The sequence below is a fragment of the Sorghum bicolor genome, chromosome 2, assembly GCF_000003195.3.
Source record: "Sorghum bicolor cultivar BTx623 chromosome 2, Sorghum_bicolor_NCBIv3, whole genome shotgun sequence".
NCBI classification, from domain to species: Eukaryota; Viridiplantae; Streptophyta; class Magnoliopsida; order Poales; family Poaceae; genus Sorghum; species Sorghum bicolor.
In genome coordinates, this window is record NC_012871.2 from 64443716 (window position 1) to 64465777 (window position 22062).

At 44.7% G+C, this 22062-nt stretch overlaps 4 protein-coding genes across 4 annotated transcripts; all 4 read right to left on the reverse strand.

The window, feature by feature from the left end:
- On the reverse strand, positions 2999–5502 carry LOC8054791 (60S ribosomal protein L7a-1). The gene is made up of 7 exons (XM_002462594.2): positions 5335–5502; positions 5043–5090; positions 4746–4947; positions 3917–4086; positions 3678–3806; positions 3463–3555; positions 2999–3373 (listed from the first exon to the last, which is right to left on the reverse strand). Exons 1-7 carry the CDS (start codon positions 5335–5337, stop codon positions 3242–3244), a joined length of 777 nt encoding a protein of 258 aa, XP_002462639.1. The 5' UTR covers positions 5338–5502; the 3' UTR covers positions 2999–3241.
- On the reverse strand, positions 8354–9164 carry LOC8054792 (indole-3-acetic acid-induced protein ARG7). Its single transcript, XM_002462595.2, has one exon. The coding sequence runs from the start codon at positions 9050–9052 to the stop codon at positions 8648–8650; it is 405 nt and encodes a 134-aa protein (XP_002462640.1). The 5' UTR covers positions 9053–9164; the 3' UTR covers positions 8354–8647.
- LOC8054793 lies at positions 12353–14939 on the reverse strand. Its single transcript, XM_002462596.2, has 2 exons — positions 14621–14939; positions 12353–13254 (listed from the first exon to the last, which is right to left on the reverse strand). Exons 1-2 carry the CDS (start codon positions 14817–14819, stop codon positions 12656–12658), a joined length of 798 nt encoding a protein of 265 aa, XP_002462641.1. The 5' UTR covers positions 14820–14939; the 3' UTR covers positions 12353–12655.
- Positions 16259–18195, reverse strand: LOC8054794 (bidirectional sugar transporter SWEET11). Its single transcript, XM_002462597.2, has 5 exons — positions 17980–18195; positions 17745–17781; positions 17228–17600; positions 17012–17131; positions 16259–16913 (listed from the first exon to the last, which is right to left on the reverse strand). Exons 1-5 carry the CDS (start codon positions 18035–18037, stop codon positions 16680–16682), a joined length of 822 nt encoding a protein of 273 aa, XP_002462642.1. The 5' UTR covers positions 18038–18195; the 3' UTR covers positions 16259–16679.

Consider the following 22062-nt stretch of genomic DNA (forward strand, 5'->3'; position numbering starts at 1 on the left):
GAATGAGCAACAGATTATTCTAAAATTATCATGCCTTATGTATTCTTTATATGATGATATGTGTTCGGACAACTTACCGGATAGTGATGTTGTATCGTCAATGGGACCCTAGGATCTGAGCGTACGAAGTCGACCGGTCCTATGTTTCTTATAAAACCGCAATGCCCTGTAGATATCGAATATAAATCACTAAAGTTATTTTAAAACTCTAATATAATTCATATAGGTACGCATGTGGTTGCATGTTGGCTCACTTTCTAATTGAACAAAAAATGATGAATACTTCTCGGGAGGAAAATATAAGGAGTCTAGGACAAGCACCTTCCCTTCAAAGGGATAAATATAAAAAAACAATCCAATGGTCACTGCATGACTAAATGAGTGAGCGACATATGTATATTGTTTACATGATAATTTGAAGTACGTATACGAAGTCAAGCTTACCTAAAGTTGTAAGATGCTAATATGAAATCTCTGTACTCATACCTCAGCATTGATCTACCGAGATAGAGGGCATAATCATCCTCGTATTTTCTTTGCAACTCTTTTATAGCTTCTGCAACTTCTTCTGGTGTTTTGTCCTTCTCTACCTTTGCTCTATCTTCCTTTGATAGTACAAATTTGTACATATTTTCTTGTAACTTGATAGGGCTCAGATAACCGACCATCGATCCAGTAGATAATAATGACCTCTACTCGTGATCTTGCAAACTACAGACAACATCCACATAGTAGAGTTTCACAGTACATATTAATAATAAATGTGTGTGCATGAGTGATACTTATAGGTACCAGATTGTTATGAGTTGGACGTCAAGTCAGCCTATAGTTCAACAACAAGTGCATGTCCTAGAAGGTAACAAATGCCTTGCTTTTTTCCTTGCCAGCAGCAAACACGTCTGCTGGTATATCAACACTGATTGTATGGATGCCACCATGTGCTGCTCTCATATACCAGTCATAAAACCTGTTTATCGTCTATTGAATCTTATCGAGCAGCATCCATGGGAGCATAGGACTTCCGGCACATAGTCATTGGGACATTGACATAATCATCAATCATTGGCTTTCTGATATCCTTTAGGGTCAATGGTTGACTTGATGGCTGTTCGACATGTACATTGTAACTTGGAGCTTCTGTTGATGGGGGCACGACTTCTGTTGACACGGCGGTGGCTTCCTTTTCCTTTGACGGTTTGAGCACAACGAGTTGTGTCGTTCGTTGCTTTCTAAGTCCTTTTAGAAAGAGAGTTGTGCCAGTTGCTTTCTCCTTTTTTTGGCTCAAAGGGAGAAATCAATTTTGAAATTGGAAATTTCTTGACCTTCTTGGAGGCCGGTGCTAATGCGGGAGTTTGCTCATCTTCCTTCTGCTTTGGTGGTGGAATTTGCTCATCCTCCTTCTCCCTTGTTGTGTCCTCCTTGGATGGCAGAGTCTGCTGCTCACGCATGTTCTCCTTGGCTGGCCCCTCAAGCTCATTCAGCGAGGATGCCAACTCATGTATTGGGGGAGGTTGGCGGTGACTCGTAAATGTATGGAGATGCTGGAGCATGTATTGGTGATGGTGGCTATTGATATGTTTCGGCCGCTTGGGATGGTTGAGGCACTATGCTTGGAGAGGGTGGCGCTGGTGGATCAATCAACCTGATGTACCGTCTCGGCCATTGTATGAAGTTGTTGATTGCTTGTCTAAGCTTCTCTATACCCTCAGAGGTCGGGATGTCTATAAAGTCGTCTTCATATCCACTCTCGAGCGTCAACACTTCCACCCTATAGTATGCATCTTGCATGTCGACGGTATGAAATCTACGTCCTGGGATAGCATTACCTGTGGCCACTTGCTTTGTATGCTGATTCTTAAGACCATAGGATATGACCAAGGAGCAAGGCCAAGGTCTATCAATATCATCAAGCTAGGCCACTGCGCATCCGGCGTTGTGACTCTCTCCTGCACTAGTATGTGCCTGCGCAGCCACCACCGTCGCCGTTTGAGACATGGACGTCGCATGGATGACGATCAAGCTAGGCCTATGTTGTTGGACGGCCGGAGAAGCGCACGTAGAGGCACGGAAGTCTGGCGCGATGAATGGAGCGTTCAAGTCTTTGATCCGGTCATGCGGCCGTGCGGGATGTTGCCTCACATGAAAGAAGAAACCACCTTGAATCAATCTGTCTCGTTAGATGTTGGTTGAACGATGGATAGCATAGAGAAAGTTACAGCGTGACTTTCCTAAGCAAAGCATATCCGTTCGGGGGCGGGGCTGTTGGGCAATGGGAGACAGACCAGCCCAGCAATCCAAATGGACTAGGTCCATTGTCTAGTTCAGTTAGTGGCTCATTTAACATTCGCTAATAAACGATAGCTCAACTGAATCATGAGCCACAGCGATATTTAGACGATCCGCCCATACTAGCATCTAGCTCGAATCTCTTGAATCTCATACTTTAGCTAACTGAGTAGCCTCAGAGTAGCCTCATGGGCAGATGAGTTACATGAGCAAAAGCCAAAAGATTAAAACAAAAGTAGGAGCTAGCTATGACCGAGATCTCTAGAACAAGTTGATAGCGTCCTCTAATTGTTTTGAATTTGTTTACAATTCAATGCGAGAGATGCTATATTAATCAGCAAACTCCAGCGGCCTTAAGGCACACTGTTGCTTCAACCATTAGAGTGTCATGTGCTGTGTCCCACGTTTCCAGCTCCAGCCAACGCAACACCACCCCATTCACACGCGAAAGATTTAAAAAGAACTCATTAATCGGCAAAAGATTTTGCGGAGGGCATATGGGATTTTTTTTTTTCGAGCGGGATCGTTGTCACCAGCATAATACGTCCTCGGAAAAGAAAACATTTCCAGTGCTTAAGCAAGTCCCTTTCAACTCGCTCTAAATCCTCATTTTAAAAGCCATTTGCGCAGAAACCATAAAAAGGTGGCAATATTTTAAAATATAATTAAACAACCTGTTATAGGGCATTAACAAAATCTCTCTATCAATATATAAAGATATAAAGATACTATTATAGTTGATCTTAGGCAAATAAAAACAAGGTTGCCTGGGGCGCAAAATAATATACTAGCTGAGACATCGCATAAACACTGTAACATCTGTCTTGCAAAGTTTCTAAACATGGTCTGGTGGACAGAAACATATGAAACTTGATTCAGAAAACCACAATACGAGTGCACAACGATTATCAGTTCTTCCGCGTCAAACTACAGGGCACACTCAGAAGTGGATAATCTAGGTCATCCGCTGAGCAGCCTCCTTGGCGATCAGCTTTTCCCTAGCCTTGGTCTTGGCCTGCGACTTGGAGCCCATGATACCACCTCCCCACTTCTTCCTCACCTCATCGAACTTGTCGTTGAAGTTTGCCTGCAGGGTGCATTTTCAGAATCACCTCATCAGGGGAAGCATAACTAAAGGGTATCAAGATTATTCTGCAATATGTCATATTTTCATACCTTAATAGCCTCCAAGATCTTGCTGAACTCAAGCTTGTCCTCGTTCTTGACAGTGGTCAGACACAAGACTGATGCAGTCTTCTTGTGAACAATCTGCATACGATTAATACCAGAGTCAGCCTTATTGTTTCAGATACCACGATAGATATAGCAAGTTCAGAACAGATACCACAATAGATGTAGCAAGTTCAGAACAGCATGGGTGTGAAACATACCGATCCAAGGCGAGCCTTTCCTTTAACAATGCAGTAAGGGACCTCCATCTTCCTGCACAGGGCTGGAAGCCACACAACCAGTTCAATCGGATCCACATCATGAGCGATGACAACAAGCTGAGCCTTGTTCTGCACAAATTCATACATTCAGTTAATTACCATTGAAGTTGCCACAAAAGTATTGCATAGTGACTACACCCAGTATTGAAGTCATGAAACAAAGAAGTGCCAAGTCATACCTGCTCAATGAGGTAAGTCACATGGTTAAGGCCATACTTAACAACAATTGGTTTCTTGGCTTCAACAGTTTTTCCTTCAGTCTCAGCCTGAGCCCTCTTCAGAAGCCTCTCCTTCTTGGCAGCCTTGTCTTCAGGCCGGTATTTGAGAAGCATCTTGAAAAGGTTGGTAGCTGCAAACATTTCACATCATAAATTTTCAACACCATAATATACATTGACAAATGAATAGGTAGCTTATACCATTATAGAATGAAGAAAACAGATAAGGTGTAATTCAAGTAACTGCATAGTTCTAACGTAGCAGCCAGTTAACTTAATCAAGAACACATGAGTGCATTCAGTGTCTTATCAGTTACCCTGATAGGTGACATGGTAATACATCATTCTTTAGTCTTTCAGTAAATTAGATGAATGCTTATCCACTAATTTTAGCAGGATGGTGTTCGATCATGTTTACAGGTGAATATCAGAAGCATGACTAGACATGCTCTAGCCACTATTATGTCACAATGTAACACTGATGAATTTAGGCACACTGATGAGAGGCCCGACCCTAAAAAACTCTTGGAAAGCCTCGGCCTAATTAAGGTTCACAAACATGTAAATGGCAAGCCTAATGCACTATGGCGAAAATAATGCAAGACAACAGTACCTGGAACTTATAATGTATATTTGCATACATCAAACAGTTGGTTATTAATCTACTGTGCAAGTGAAATAGAACAGGTTTCTACAACAAATCAAGACCTTGCAATTGAAGGCGATACTTCTACTATTTCTTAGAAACCTAGCACTCTCAGTAAACAGGACGAATAAGTTCTGTTCATACCGAGGTTCTTGTCGAGGGTGCGGGTGAACTGGTTGAGCGCCGGTGGCACCTTGAGGCGCTGCTTGAGGATGCGGCGCTGGCGCTGGATGCGCACGACCTTGGGCCACTTGACGAACCGGTGCAGGTCCTTCTTGGGCGGCAACGCGCCGCCGATGCCGAACTGCTTCGGCCTCTTCTCGAACAGAGGGTTCACCACTTTATCCTGCACCCAGCCAGACCCAACACAGTCAGACCACGCATTCCAGCCATGGCGCCGCACGCATCTCGAGCAAGAACGCGGGAAAGCGCAATACATACCGTCTTCTTCTTGGCCGGCACAGGCGCCCTGCCACCTCGCTTCGGGGCCTGCAGATTTGTAAGTCGAACTCTTAGCACATTACATGAATCATACGCAGATATGCAGCAAGTTAACATCCGAAAATTACAAGAACATAAGCATCATAAGCATGTGCGCCCAAGATCCACGAAACAAGATTGAAATATAACCGAAGAATATCCGAAAAACCCCAGGTTTTTTCCACGTGGAAGAGATTGGATCAATGGGAATCCGAAAGCACAAGCAGAAGATAGGCGGCGAGACCGCACGCACCATTTCGCCGGATGGGAGCTTGGCGTTCCGAACGGGAGACGACGGCGACGCGAGGGAGGGGGAGGCGGCGGCGACTGGCGCCTGGAAGCGGAGAGGTGGTTCTATAAAGGCTGACTCGCGCCGAGCTGGACGCGCCCTGGCCGTCGGATGCGAAGTGGAGAAGCAAGCGGTCTCGGCCGTCCGGTGCCGGGATTAGGGTTTAGGCGAAGCCACTTGGGCCGCACCACGCGAGAAAGGTAGGTGGGCCTCTATGGTCTGGGCCGTTTGTTGTAGCCGTGGTTTGTTGTATCCGTGGTTTCGTGGTTTCTGTTTGAGCCCATTTGTTTGGTACTTTTCATTTTTCATAGGAAAAAGTCTATTTTTCAAATGAAAAAGCCTCCCAACTTTCACGAAAGTCCATTTTTCACCCCTCCATTCTAAAACCGGATAAATCACCTCATTTAACTTTTCAAACCATGTATTTTACATCTCTGGAGCGGTTTTCAAGGCATTTTTGCTACAGTAAATAGTGGTTTGCTACAGTAACGTTGGTTTGTCTTTTTATTTTTAATTATTTCGGCTAAATTTTTGAAAAATCATAGTAAATCACAGAAAAATTAAAAAATTGAAAATCTATTTTTTTGGAGTCCACATAGGTAGATCTACATAGTAAACATATAATATGGTATGCTTTAGTACAAAGTTTTTGCTATAAAGGTTTTGTCCTATTATTTTATTTATTTATTGGATGAATCTTTGAAAAATCATAGTAAAACATAGAGAAATCATAAAATAGAAAATATAATTTTCTTAGACTCTAGTTTATATTAAGAGTATGTGTTGCAGGGAGTCTCTAGTCTTTTGTTGTGTTTATTACCAAAAGTCAACCTGAGTGTGGCCTACTTGTCTGCAAAACTGCATCTGTGGTGTGAATTTATTGTGAAAAAAAACTATGTCATGACTGAAAAGTAGTGTCGATATGTTCAAGCGACCAGGGCATAACATCTCCTTCAAGCTTATGTATGTTGACTTTGTGGTTCAATTGACAGGTTCTTCCCCAAAAAGAAATTTGTAGACAGCTATATATTTTTTTGTTATTCCATTATTAGAGGTGTAACTTCTTAGAAGCAATATTATTTTATTATGCATTGACATCTTTCATACTGCCCTGTTTCTCTTGCTTTCTCTTCCTAAAACATTTTCTGTGCAGCTGCTGAGGTAATCATAAACTGAATTATGCCCGCATTGTTACCAAAAAAGCTATTTTACATAGTCTTCCTTTAGCTTTTTGATGGAGCTATAGCTAACAAAACAAGGTGTCTCCGAGCATCCACCAACCTTTTGACTCCAGAAGATTCAATATTAAAAATGATGAAGGGAGCATCTCCTCAAATTTTAAGTTGATGCTATTTCACTGGCGGTCCAAGTGCTCCAAAGGATGATGGGTAATAATTTAAACAAAATTAATTTAGAAAGACAATGATGAAGCAACTGTATCAAGGTCCATATCTCCATATTATTCTCCTATCTTGATGTAGTGAAAATATGTCTCTTACAAGTTACAATTGCAAAGATAATACTTTTTTTACATCTCTAAACTTAATGCCTCTAGTTTTTCCATGACGTTTGATTAATTGAGCTTGAAAATTGACAAACTATGTTGTATTACATGTATTAAAGACATTGGAGACAATTTACCAAAATGACAATTCTATGTTTGTCTTTGGATGTTCAAAGAGTGTCACCTATATTTTATCTAATTATGTCAATATGGTATTGTATAACTAAATAGGTACAGCCCCGTTAGCTTGTCTGAAAAGTCATGGTTGAAAGTACCGTCCGATGATTTATTGTGAGAGAAAAACACTATGGGATGGTTATCCGCTGATTTGTTGTGAGAGAAAAACACAACGGGATGGCTGACAGAATTTGGCTGATAAGCTGAAGCGAACAGGGTGTACTCAGAATGGATGTAAATTTTTTGAAGAATAATCAGTTCATATTGCTATTTTTATTTGTAAACTTTTTGTGAAAATGATGAACTGATGCTCTAATATTTTGTTGTTATTAAGTATGTAACAAGAATCAAAGAAAACTAGAATTGGGGCATCTAGGACTTATCAGAATGAAGCAACCAAATCAGGTGAAATCAAATGAAGCTGTTTGTGATTGTAACAAAGCAAACTCTGGACGGTCCGAGAAACCTGCCTAGCAATTGGGAAACCTGCCTAGCAGGCCCTGGGCGTCCAGCCAACTAAGGGGCTGTTTGGTTCGCTTACTACTAGAGCCTGGTTGGTATATGGGAGCCAGGCTCACATAAGACAGGCCAAGTCCATGCAACCTGCTGTGTTTGGTTTAGTGTATCGACTTAACCTGACTGAAAAAAAATGTTGTTTGGTTGCTTGTCCGAAGATATGTCGTATGAGATAAAAAATATTATAAGGTTATGATTATGATTTTTATTTTATGAAAATACACTTCTAAAGTACTTATTTTATCTAACTACGTGTTAAACATCTTTAAAACATCTTATATCGCTTAATATTCACTAATCATACACTAATACCATCATTAGGAAAGAAACAGCTGCATCCAGCCAACCAGGCTCGCTAAGAACGGCCGATTTGCTCGTTTCTGTGGAGCCTGGCTGCGGGGATGGCTGCTGCATGCATAGAGCCTGGCTCAACCAGGCGAGCAGGCAACCAAACAGTCTCCGGCTTCAGCCGGATGCAGGGAACCAAACAGGCCCTAAGCCTTGAATTTTAGGAGACTTTTTACCATTCCCATTTTTCCTCGGTCAAAACACCAAGAATGTAGTATACAACTTGAATTCATTTCCTCTCTCTAAATTAATATAAAAAGTTCAAAGTAATGCAATGTTTAAAATATTGACTCCTTTTAAGATGAGACATAATCCTCTATTTTGACAAATTGATAACAGCATTGTAGCCTTGCTCTACAGGACGTAGCATTTCTACTTCTAGGCTCTTGGAATGTTCAACATGTTCCTCATGGCTAACAAATTCTTCATCGAAATGAATTTGTCACTAACAAATTCTTCATGTGAGGGCACAAACATAGTACATCATATATACCACCAATATATATGCCAATTGCCATAAACATGTCAAGATTACTTAAGCACTCCTCAACAAAAGCTAGAGCGCAAGAACTCATCAACTGCTACGACGCACGAACCACCTATGGCGGTTGGCATCTACGTACATGGTTTTGCACACGATTCATATCAGTATTCAGTACACAAGACTATACTCATCTCCCGTGCAGATCGGCGTGAGATCAAGCACCGTCGTCACCTGACCTCCTAGCTATGCTAGGACCGGCCGACGAGGAGAGGCCGGGCGGGGACGAGCAGCCGGCCGTACGCGGAGTGGCCCCTGACAAGGCCGCACCTCGCCACGGTCGTCGCCGCCGCCTGGCCAGCCGCGTCCTCCTCCTCGATCTGCTCCAGCACCCGCACGAAGGCGTCGGCGTCGCACGGCAGCGCGAGCGGGCCGGCGGCCGCGTACCCGAACACCTCCTCGGCCTCCTCCAGCAGCGCCCGGAACAGCGGGTGGTTCACGCACTCCGTCCGGACCATGAAGCGCTGCCGCCCCGCGCCGACGCACACCGTGAAGCACCCCTCCGGCGCCGGCGCCGGCTTGCTCCTCCGCGCGCTGCGGCACCGGTCCAGCGTCTTCATGATGAGCCCCGCCGGCTTCCTTCCTTTCTCCGGCATGGTATAGTGGGCACGCGTCAATCACAAGACTTGAGCACCTGGCTACTTAGCAAAGCTACAGCTAGCAAAAGGTGAAATCAATGTTAGTGGTCACAAGGATGAGGAAGGTGCGTGAGAGGAATATATATACGTAGAGACAAGATGTTTAGTGAACCTAGAGAGAGAAAGGGTCTTGATCAAGAGGCTGTTTTTATATAAGATTAGCTACTAGGGGCTCCATGAGAGAGAGAGGGAGGCTCTATACTTGTTTAGTACATGTACACAATAATTGCATATAGAATTGCACACTTCGACTTGTAGCGCGTAGTACGTGCATATATATTACAATTGTTAGGGTACGGTTTGGCTGTTTTGGAAGGGTAAACAACTGCAGCAGGAGCCGGAGCCGGAGATAATCCATGCAACGCATGAGTATGAGTCATGACATCAAGCATGGCCGACTCTCGAGAGGCCGGGGCCAGTTCATGGCGTCAGCGCTATAATAATGCAGTAGATTTAGAGCCAGATTTGAACCTCTCTGACGCTGTGTGTGCATGATTGCAATTAGTTTGGAGGTGTCGAACTCCCCAACCACACAAAGGGTTGTTTAGCTTAATTAGCAACCGTCTGCCTTCTCTGATTCACCAACGCAACAAAACGCTCCAAAACGTCAGCTTCCTTCTTGCAGATTTGTTTTATTGTTCCAGTAGCCCTTGGGCTTCATCATGACACAACAACACACTCTACAGCGTTCAACACCTGGAACCAAAATGCAGGCATGATTCTTGAAGCCCTTCAGTCTTCTTGGCTGTCTTGTACTCTTTTTAATTTCGAGCATTTCAATTGCATTATTCACGCGTACGGGAAAGATTGCACTGAGGCTTTATTTACATGTGAAATTTTTTTAGATTTTGATTCTGTAGCAATTTTGTTTTTATTTGACAAACATTATCTAATCATAGATTAACTAGGTTTAAAAGATTCGTCTCGCGATTTACAGACGAACTGTGTAATTAGTTTTTGTTTTTATCTATATTTACTGCTTGATTAATGTGCCGTAAGATTTAATTTGATAGAAAATTTTGAAAAAATTTTGGTTCTGGGGTGAACTAAACAAGGCGTGAGTTTGGCTGCTCCAGCATCATGCATATTCGTGCCTGCCGTAGGTACCATGTTCGAGTCCGGGAGAAAAGACAAGACAAGAGAGGTAACAATCCTGATGAACTTCTCATGTTCAGCAATCGGTTACAACGGTGTCACTTGTACCTACCCCGTGTCACATGCGCATTGGGTAACGCCCCTGCTTTTGGCACGGCGACGAACCAGACTTTTGTAGTTCCATAACTCCATTGCAGAATCCACACCAATCATATACCCCGCTTTGTGTGTACACTGTACACCCATGACCCAACGGCCACACGCCATCAGTATGAACTGATCCAAACAGAAACAGGATGGCCCTTTGACAGTTGACAGTACACCTTGTTCATGTGTGAGTATTGTCAAGCATAATAATAAATATTAAATAATCGAACTTTCTTCTCAATTTTCCATATATGTTTGCCGACCTATATTCATAGTTTTCCCTTTTCAACTGCAGTAGTGCATTCAATATATGCTTACTTGAAACCTTTTCTTGAGCTATGTCATTTCTTATTGCAGCTCATTTGCAGTTACTTTATGAATCCAAACTTTTGTCACTCCAATTTGTAACAGTTTTCTCTGTCTATCAAGTTGAAACTTAGCCAGTGAAAGGGCCTATAGTTTAGTGGTTACAAGAGTCTTAGTGGCACCTAAGTTCAGAGTTTAACTCCTTGTGGGAGCGAATATTTCATGATTTAACAACATTATGCTTTAAGTGGTAGGCGACATTCCCGTTGATCCTCACTCTCAAGTATTTGTCAATTCAGTCTTCAAAGATGCTCATCTCGACAATGGAAATGGATTTGATAGGAATTGGATTTGCACTTTAAAAACATAAATATATGTAATGAGAACTCAGATATCCTATACCTTCCATGATAAATTTTGATTCTTTTCCACTTCTAGAGCTAAATAATGGTCTTTCTTATTTACTAGCGAGTATATATCAAAACCAATTTGTTAAACAAGCATTGTTTAATGTTATCTTACAACTAATGTCAATGAAAACATTAAAATCATTATATGGAACAATTATCATGTTAGTATTTTAACAAGATGTCAATGAATTAAAATATAACTCTATTTTTTCCTACTTTTGAATTATATTGTTCTAGATTTTATGTCAATGGATAAAACAAATATGAACTTGGCGTTTTACCAAATTATGAAGCTAATATTACGAATTAAATATTGGGTTTAATGAATACAAATATACAAACTTAACTTTTCTAATTCCTAAATATCATATTTGCTTTAAAATCCTTAAAAACTAATCCAAACTGAAAGCATCTAGACCCCTAAGTCGGTTTTAGCAATTAACGATGAGACAATCATTGCGACCAATGTGTGCTTTGCAGCGGCATTACTTTAATGAGGTCACAAATGATGTTAATTGATTGTGCAAACATGGTTTTCATGTCCTTATTGATGGTATTCATTTGGGTCCTCAAAAGATGAGCGTGAAGATTAAGGATCAACTAGCTCTAAAGTGTGAATGGTGTTGAGGGATACTTAGATTAATGAAGATCTTTGTTTTTTCTTTGGCCGTACTATAAATGTGGTATGAATGGGTAGCCTGACCTAGTTAAGTTTAAGTCTAGCAAGTGGTGGTGGTGCATACTTATGAAAATTAGTGCTAGGTAGCTCAAATAAAAGCCCAAGTTATAGGTTGGAGACAAAAGTCAAATTTCAACTCAAAGATATGTTGGAAGAGGTGCTGTTTTTTTTGGCTGAACCTTCAAATAGAAGATCTAAAGGCCTTGTATTTTGAGTATTGTAGCATTTTCGTTTGTATTTGACAATTATTGTCGAACCATGGACTAACTAGACTTAAAAGATTCGTCTCGCAGGTAAACTGTGTAATTAGTTTTTTTTTCATCTATATTTAGGCCTTGTTTACTTGCAAAAAAAATTGCAAAATGTGAACAGTAGCACTTTCGTTTGTATTTGATAAATATTGTCTAATCATAGGCTAACTAGGCCCAAAAGATTCGTCTCTCAAATTACATGCAAACTGTGTAATTAGTTATCTTTTTTATCTTTATTTAATGCTCTATGCATGTGCCGCAAGATTCGATGTGACGTGGAATCTGAAACATTTTGCAAAAATATTTAGGGAAGTAAACAAGGCCTTAATGCTCTATGCATGTGCTGCAAGATTTAATGTGACGGAAAATCTTAAAAAGTTTTTGAGTTTTGGAGAAAACTAAACAAGGGCTAACAAGTACCTTTGCCAGTTTGCCACTACTAAATATCAGACCACATGTTCATCAGTTCATGAGCACAATGAACTAGATGGCAGCACCAGCACTAGCATCAGTTACGTGTGGCACGGAGGTCAAACTAACATGGGATGGGACCAAATATCACACGACCTCTGATCATCAGTTTCTCATCACTAATACAGAGAATCTAAAAAAAATCTTGGCAAAGAAGGCTAAAACATCTCATATATTGACAAAGCTTCTTCGCTCATGGATTTCAAGGCCGAGAGGCCGGTTCTTGGGAAGGCGGGAAGCGGTAGAACGGCGGCGGTGGCGCCGGCGCCGGCTCGTAGAGCGGGAATGGCAAGAACGGTGGCCGCAGGAACGGCACGAGCCAGTCCGGCACCGGGAACGGCCACGGGAACGACACCGTCCCGCCGGCGCCGCCGCCCGGGACCCGGAACGGTGGCCAGAAGAGCGGCAAGAACGGCCAGAAGAAAAGCGAGGAGCCGAACGCGTCGCCCCCGTCGTCCCCGTGACCGTGGCCGTGGCAGAGCGCGCCGTCCCGTTTGGCGGGGCGGAAGTTGAGCGCGTTGAGGTTGAGGAAGCAGGCGCTGGTGGCGCGGGAGCGGAGCGCGATGTGCTGCGTGGAGTCGCCGAGGCCCGGGACGTTGCAGGCGGCGGAGGAGCTCCGGACCAGAGTGGCGCGGCACGCCGACCGGACCTCGTGGCCCTCGCGGCACTCGAAGCCGTCCACGGGGGGCACGTCCAGCTTGTACACGCCGTGCTGGTCGGTGGTGCGCTCCGCTTCCAGGGACAGCTCCTCGGACGACGTCGAGTTCACCTTGAAGCTGCACTTGATCAGCACCTTGGCTCCTGCACGCACCATTTATCACCGTCAGCCCAATAATGTTTTGAGCTAATTATTGACAGATACTCAGAAATCAGGGATGGTAACAGTAGAATACGTGCATAATCGGCATTCCTTCTGAGCACATACAAAACTGAAAACCACGCCATGGCCACAAAGTGTAAAATTCACCACTGATTCTATTGTTTTCCTTCCAAAAAACAGAGATTTATTAGAGTTTATATGTATCTATATAGAATCTAAAAGTGAACAATTGGATTACTGATTACATGGGCTTATTAGTACAATGTTTAGTTAAATGTAAAGATGAAGCCATGGTGCCAGCTGGGCTTCCAGAATCTGAGGTGAGGCGTTGGCAATCTAGTGCAGAACTTCTGGTCATAGGCACGCCAGGCTTTGATGACAATTCATATGCACAAATGTACTGAATGTCTGAATTCTGAAGGTCTCTAGTCTATGGTGATTGGTGACTGGTATAAAACCCAATTACTCAGTGAGGCACATTTCAGCTCGAGGCAGTATTATCTATAAATCCCAGTGCATAATGAATTCGGGGAACTCATGATGTTCAGAATAGATGAAGTAAATACGCAATGAAGAGTGACGGTGCTTGTCACTGAAAAACAAAACAAAACTGTGAATTCGATCTCTACTTCTACTTGTACTACATCGCAATGGCAAATGAGCTCATCCAGGTAACTGAAGTAATTGGGGAATTGACAATTTTTATGAGAGACACGTATGCCAATAATCTTCAAGTGGGCCTGGGAGGAAACTTCGGTTACCGAAACACCCTGTACAAAGGATGAGCCAAAAGCCCAAAAGCTAAACTACAATTGCCCTTATGAGAGTGGAGGCAGAAATGAGCCAAACCAAAGAACAAGTCATATGCCCATATTTGTCAAACCAAGTTTGTCCTGATTTAGCCACATAGCAGATGGATACCAAAATGTTTATTACCTCCTCAGTACATTGAAAATTTTCTTGTGGCAATGCTGATAACTAAAGGGCACTGTAACACTTGAACAACTCAGCACACTTGCGTATCAGTTTCTTGTTGCTTATTAAAAAAAGAAAAAATTGTAAAAGAAAAAGAGGACAGGAAAAAGATACTGATCCTCCTAAAATGTGCCAATGTAAGAACATGTAAATCTACAGCAGAGAACAGCACGGAATGAACAATCTGATGTAAAAAAATGTTTCTCTAGCACATTTCAGAGCTAAGCAGTCTTCTGCTACAATGCAGCATCTTTTGTTTTTTAAAAAAAAGTTGCTACCATTATTGGGGGTAAAAAAAGCAATGCACGAGGCAACGATCAAGGCCGTTAATGTCAATGCAGAAACTGCATAACTGATAGCATCTGCACTCACCTTTCAAGAAGAAGCTATGCTTGGAGAAGGTATTGTTGGAGCAGGCGTCGCAGTACACGGAGCCAACGACGGTGATGTTGTTGGGCCGCAGAAACTTGGCCTCCGCGCCACTGAGCATCATCAGCACCAGCGCCGCCAGGAGCACGGCGGCCGGAGTCGCCATCACCGCCATGGGGCTGCTGCTCGCCATTGCGGCCATGGGCTAGCTCGGAATAGTCGAAGGGGGCAATGGAGTAGTCCAGATTGGAGATAGAAGGAGAGAGAAGGAGGCGGGGCGGTGAGGCGGAAGCGAACAAGCGCATGTGAACCGGGCTCTCTTGGACGGGCGTGTGGTTGTGAGACATGGAGAAGATGGTCAGGCACTACTGCTTCTGGTGTGTGGTCTCCTCTTTACCTTTATTTACTGGGCCCATTGGCAAGTGAAACGGCAATGAGGAAATGATACATGCGAATATACAGTTTTAGTTTTGTTACTCGGATCATTAACCTTATTTGCTGGAAAGCATTTCCCAAATAAGCTATACAAATGAAGTAAAAGTACACTCGCAAAAAAAATGAAGTAAAAGTAGAGACTGTTGGCTGATAAGCCATGGCACTGTTGGCTCATTTATAGTAAAAAAATATTATTGAATGACTGATAGATTCGGCTGATAAGCTCAGGCTGTATCTGACTAGTTTATAGAGTACTTCTTAGTTCAAATGAGAGCGGTGAAAATAAGTGCGGCCAGAATAAGTTGTTTAACTATTGATTTTAGTTTATTTTGACCATCAGTAATTTTATAAGCTGTATGTTCCTTTGGCTGCTGGAAATACTGTTCGTTACTTTGTTATAAGAGAAAAAAAAATATTATTTAAATAATTAATAGATTTGAAAGATAAGTTTAAGATAAGCTCAAGCGAATAGTGGTGTCTGCTTAAGCCAGCTGACTAGACTACATGGGCCGAACTGTCTGCCGGTTTGGACTTCTAGATTCCTGATGGGCCGTATCCTTGCGCAGTTTGAATTGCTACTGGGCCCATCGGCCGGTTTCGATTTCGATCGAACGGAACCCATCCAGAGAAGCCACCGAGCACGTACGCGCCGCGCAACTGGGTCCCGGTGCCGACGGGGGCGACGGCGTTTGGTTGGTGTGCAGTGCACTGCGCGGAGGGAGCCGCGAGCAGCGGAGCCGGAGCACCCCCACCGGCGCGGGCGCCGCGGAGATCAGCGAGCGTACCTGTCCGCACCGTGCAGATGCAGCGCACGGCGGGAACGCACGCAGTCACCCGCCTGCAGACCACGGGCAAAAGTTTGGGAAGAGGGGCCGGCGCGGCGTAGAAGCGGAACGTACGGCTGGGCAGTTGGGCCAGCCGGGGAACCGACGCCCGCGTGCCCGACTGCCTCGCGAACCGAGTTTGGCCGTGAGGCGCAGGCGGGGGCGGGCAAAGGGCAACGGGACCGCGGAGGCTGGGGCGCCGGCGCTTGATTCCGCTGGCGCTGGGTGCCTGGGTGGAGTGGTGGTCTCCAGGACCAGGAGGAATGAACGCGGGCTGTTCTGGCCTGCGACCTGCGTTGTTTCAGCGTTGTACACACACAACACGTCAACACCAGTGCACCATCCCGACATTCGTGAATGCAATGCGAGCTTGATGTGTATAGTACTACTAGTAGTAGCTAGGGGTTAAAGACTAAATTGCGTGTCCATACCCTGCTTCGGTTTTATTGCACAAACCACCAGATCAATTAATTCATCTCCAATACGAACTCGTATATAGCTAGCTAATTGGTTGATTAAGAACACAAAGTTTTTTTTTTGAGAACACGCCTTCACGTGTATTGCATTAAGGAGATTATAAGAACACACAAACGAACGATTAATAAAAGAAGACACACACTTAGTATGTCTCTCTCTCTCTCTCTCTACCGGCGGCAATCAGTTAATCGAATCTACCAAGCCATGCATTAATAATAATAATTAAACAAGCAACATTGATCCAGCTAGCAGGGCATGCATCGCGCAGTTCAGGAAGCAGGCCATATGCATGCCTGCGATGAGCTTCCAAAGGATATCATTCATGGTCAGACGACCTTGACGACGCCGCCATGCTTGCGCGGCGACCCCATGGCCTCCTCCAGCTTCTGCAGCTCGGCCAGCACCGGGGCCACGGCCTGGTGGGCGGCGAGGGGCAGCTCCATCTCCGTGGCGGCGGCGTCCGTCGTCGTCGGCAGGACCACGGACGCCGAGGGCTTCCGGTAGCAGCAGTAGAGCACCATCTGGATGCAACCGAAGAAGAAGCCGCCCACGTTCGGGAGCTGCATGCATGCACAACGAAGAACAACACGTCCATCAAAATTATTGCAGACCCGATCGATCGTTTATGCATGCAGTAGTACTATATATATATGTTTACCGTGACGTAGGGGTCCTTGGTGAAGATGCCGTACAAGAACCATGCGACGGCGCTGAGGGTGAGGAAGAAGGAGAGGGTGAAGGGCATGAACTCGGCACTCTTGGTCCTGATCACAACAAACTGCAAACAGTACAGCAGCAGCATCCGATCAATTCGCACGTCGATTTCAACTCACAAGCTGCTGCCGATCGATGGAGAAGAGACGCTCATGCTTACGATGACGCTGAGGGGCGCGACGAAGACGGCCATGGAGAAGGCGAGGCAGATGCTGCCGAGCACTTTTACGCGGTGCGGCTCCGCGACGAGCACGACGACGACGACGACGATGAGCGCCAAGGCGGCCACGTCGAGGAGGAAGAAGAAGGCGAGCGCCCTGAGCCTGGCGGCCCGGGGCGCGTAGATGAGGTAGAGCAGGATGTAGGTGGCCTCCACCACGCAGCCGAAGGCGTTGATGGTCAGCAGCGGGCTCGAGTTGGTCTTCACCACCGCGTACAGGATCCACAGCGTGCAGCTGAACAGGGCCACCACGTACGGCACCGAGCTGAACCCCTCCGTCGACTTCTTCCGGTACACGCGAAGGAACGTCGGCCTGCACAATTTATTAAGTACACACGTACGTGTTTTCTTTTTCAGATCAATTAAGAAGCTATAGCTAATTAATATATCACTGATGGGTTGTATTTCAGCAGACAACGACTTTTAGGGTAGATGATCGTATATACAGTGCACTTACACTGGTGCGAGGAACACCAGGAAGGAGATGATGTTGCCTGCAGGAAAATTAGCAAAGGGAGAGATGGGAATTTCTGTCAGTAAACCTGTGGGAGTATTTTTCAGTCGGTGTAAACAACACTGATGAGCAATCGTTTGGCAGGGGCACGCATGCCATCGTGCTGCCGTGCATGCGAGCTGTATCGTACGGTGAGCAATTCAGTATTGGTGGTGGTGCACAGGCAGCAGCAGCGTACCTAGAATGCCAAAAGCAGAGACCCATGGGTGCTCCATGGAGAAGAGCCCTCCTGCCATTGCGACAGTATCAGGCAAGCCGAAGCCCTATACACTAGTGTGTGAGTGAGGAGAAGCTCGGTCTCTGTTCTTCTCTTTCCCCTGCAGGGAAAGATCAGAGACCAACTGGGCTCCTACGCCACTACACTACTACCTTCTTAACTCGTGTACCTGTGCGGTGAATGGCATTGTGCAGGGAACCAGTGTTTATATAGAAGAGCTCTGGGTCCCATTAGTCGCCACGTGTATGTTACCTTTACCCATTAACCGCGCACATGTTATGTAGTATATTGTACAAGGCTGGGATTGGATTTCTAGTGATACCGGTTAGTGTTACTAATAACGGATAACGGCAACACATAAGAAGATTACTAATTATTATAATACTCTCGGTTTGAAAATACAGGTTGTTTTAGTTTTGTTCTTTGTTAAAAATCCTCTAACTTTGAACAAATTTATTGTGAATATATTAACATCCCTAACACTAAATCAATACTAGGAGTATATCAAAACATATTTCATGGCGGATTTACTGAAAATAGTTTGATGTTGTGGACTTTTATACATTTTTCTATAAAGATTGTCATAGTTTGAGAAACCATATCAGCGAGTACACCTCTCAAAAACATGAATAAAGGGAGTACAATAGGTGGTTTGTTTTTTTTCATTCGTTTAAGGCCATCTTTAGTGATAGCTCCAAAAATCAATGGGGCTGCCTCCATTTCTAAAGCCCTGAATTCTATGCTCAAATTTTAGTGGTAGCTCCAATTTTACCATGACATTGGAACCCCTCTCGTTAGTGTCTTGAAGTTTTCCTTTATGATTTTTCCTCTATCTTTTGTTTCCTTCTCCTCCCCATCGCTTTTTGTGTGCATGTGTGGATGTCTCTTTCTTTCTCAAGGGTGGGCAGGCCGAGCAACACCACCCTTAGGCTTTGGATGCACCACACCCTTGTAACGCCTTGTCACATTGCCATGTTGAGCACATGACTCAACCGCCAAGACAACAAAAATAGAGACCTAAGGCGGATGAGCACCCTGCGCAAAAGTTGATGGCAGACTCCTCAATCTAGTGCACAAGGAATTCCATAGAAGGAGTCAACATAATAACATCATGGGTGGTGGAGATGGCAATGAGGATCAAGACGACGGGAAGGACATCGGATTCAAAGGCTTCAACGCTGACAACTAGTTGAAGAGACAAGCAACGAGGGTCTTGGTGGTGCCATTCGTGGAGGGGGTAGATCCGCTAGTTTGTGGTCTTGCGTGGGGCGGCGGATCTGCCACCGAGGGCAGAGTGCGGTCGCTGGGAGGCAGTGCAAGAGATTTAGCATGGAGTAGTTTAAGCATGTGCATAATTCAACAAACACAAACACTAGATGGGGGGCGGGGTGGCTTGGTAGACTAGACACCCATTCTAGGGGGCTATTAGTGTGATGTAGGGCTCTCCCTACTTTAAGGGATTGAGTAGGACCCTATTGAAGTGAAATTTTGGTCTTGGTCCCTACAAACAATGGGGATATGTTTAGGAGCTAGATATATGAACCACCAAGTATCTTGAATAGGGTATCTGTGATTTTCGTGTGATAACATGTCCAATATAACTAAAATTTTTTGCATTGCTAGTATACAAGGTTTAAGTCTTATGGATGAGAACTTGAGAGTGGATGCACCTCAAAGGAATTGAAGGCTAAGTGGATGTATGACCCTAGAAGATCTATTATAGGTAACCAAGAAACCTCAAACAAATGAAGCTCAGACAAAAACTTGCAAAGCTGTTGACAAGGGTCAATTGAATAAATTAATGGATAGTTCCGCCGAACAAATTCACATTTTAATCTAGTGGCAACAATATGTAGCAGAAGTCAAGACCGTGAAAAAGATTTTACTTGATGACCCGCCCGTGCAAACACAAGATATATGACTTGTCCTATCAAACACCCCACCCTATGATTGCTTAAGCTTTTAGTGAAAGTGGTATAGGACTTGACCTATATATTTGGTCTTGTGTACGTACAACCTGGCAAGAGGAGGAAAAGTCTAAGTATAAATAGCTCTTATCTCCAACTCCACACCCAAGCCTCCCCAAAACTATACACAATCACACTTACACCTTCATCACCACTTGCACTCTCTAGGCGGTGAAAAAAGCTCTCTTACTTCCTTAATTACCTCAAGTCTCAACAATCTTATTAGGCCGAACCTTAACTACTTAGGAAAAGAAAAGCACACAAAAGTCGGCTATCCAGCTAGCCAGATTATATTCTAATAATTGTGGGTAATAACAGCTAACAATTTTTTCTTCTTTCATAAATAACAGCTTATAAAACTTGGTTGGTGAAGTCTGCACAGAAGAAGAATGGACACACTTTTAGGCCTTGTTTAGTTCCGAAAAAATTTCGGATTTCGGTACTGTAACATTTTCGTTTTTATTTGACAAATATTATCCAATCATGGACTAGCTTGGCTCAAAAGATTTATCTCGTGATTTCCCGTTAAACTGTGTGATTAGTTTTTGTTTTTGTCTATATTTAATGTTTCATGCATGTGCCGCAAGATTCGATGCGGCAGGGAATCTTGAAAATTTTTTAGATTTCGGGCACCACCCACGCACCCAACAAGGTTTTTTCACCGGCAAGAGATACGACGAAGAGCTCAGCATGTGTCGAGTACATGAGCCGAACGGCCGTCCGATCCGCAAACCTCTCTCGTTCTTTCGCTGGTGCAGTACGTACGTCAGTACGTGCGTGCGGCCAGGGTTAGTTAGGCCCTTCATTTTTCCCTTTCACTTCATTCACGCATGTGTGAATTGTTCGCTATCCAGCGCACATCCACGTGCGCCGATGTGTATTATGCATGCATGGTTTGGTCGAACGTTTCATACGCACTTTGGCAGTGCGAAGCGATATGCATTTTTCTCTGCCAAAGTTACCAGAGTCTGTGATGACCGGTTTAGTTTTATGTCAGCATCTAGGATTATTCCTAGACCTGCTTCCGGACCCTTACAGCTGCATCGCATATTCCCATCGCTCGCAGAACGCGGGGATCAACGACGACGAGGCCAATTACATCGAGCGCAGCTAGCCCGGCAACGGAAACGGAGGAGGATGCTTTTCCTGCGCCGAGACCGAGAGGTGACGAAAACGGAAATGTGATGTGCCTGCCTGCTGGTGCTCGGTTCACTGGCGCCTACTGTACGTCTGTACCTGGCCTACTGGCTGATCTGATCGAGATCCTATCCGGGGCGGCGTCCAGCTGAGCTGCTAGCTGCCGCTAGTGAACAATAATGCAGCGCTGCCGAACCGCGCGCGCCTCTCGCCGAGAAGGGAAAATAAAGTCGGCAAGGATAGCTAGGATGCGCGAGGTCGAGGACGACGAATTGCAAGTGCCTTCCGGCTTCCGCTGCCGGCGGCGTGGAGAACGATCGTGCTACACGGGGCCGAGAACGACCGGGAGGGAATCTTTGCCGAGCGTGCAGCATTTCCTCCACGGCTCGAATGGCCGGGAGAGAAGGCAAAGTGTCCTCTCCTCGATAGAGTGTGCCCCTGGCGGCCTGGCGTGCTTGGTGCTCTCCTGCGTTGCGTGCTGCTCCTCGTACCGTCTGACTCAGACTCGCTCGGCCATCTGTATCTGTATCTTTTTTTTTTCTTTCGCTGCTCACTGCAATTTCCCATACTCGGGACGCTTGGAATTATTGCTTGCGCGTGCTGTCGAGGGAGTCTAGGACGTGCTCACATGAAAGTATCCACCATGTGTATTTGTAGCATCTGTCTACTGCTAGTAGCGTAGGAAGGGATCGTACCTCAAGTGTTGTGTGCTGTTCGAGCCGTCGAAGCCTTCCTCGGTGCTGATCGAGCTGGAGGCCATTAGCCAGGGCACTAACGTACGTACGCTTCTGTGGCCTACTTGTGTCTGGACAGGGGAACAGGAACAGAGAGATTCCATCGTTTCTTTTCTCAACATTCGCACTGACCATTTGGGTGTCAAGCACCCAGGGAGATGATTGCGCTCAACTTCCCGTTAATAAACACGGCCCTGGCGCCATCT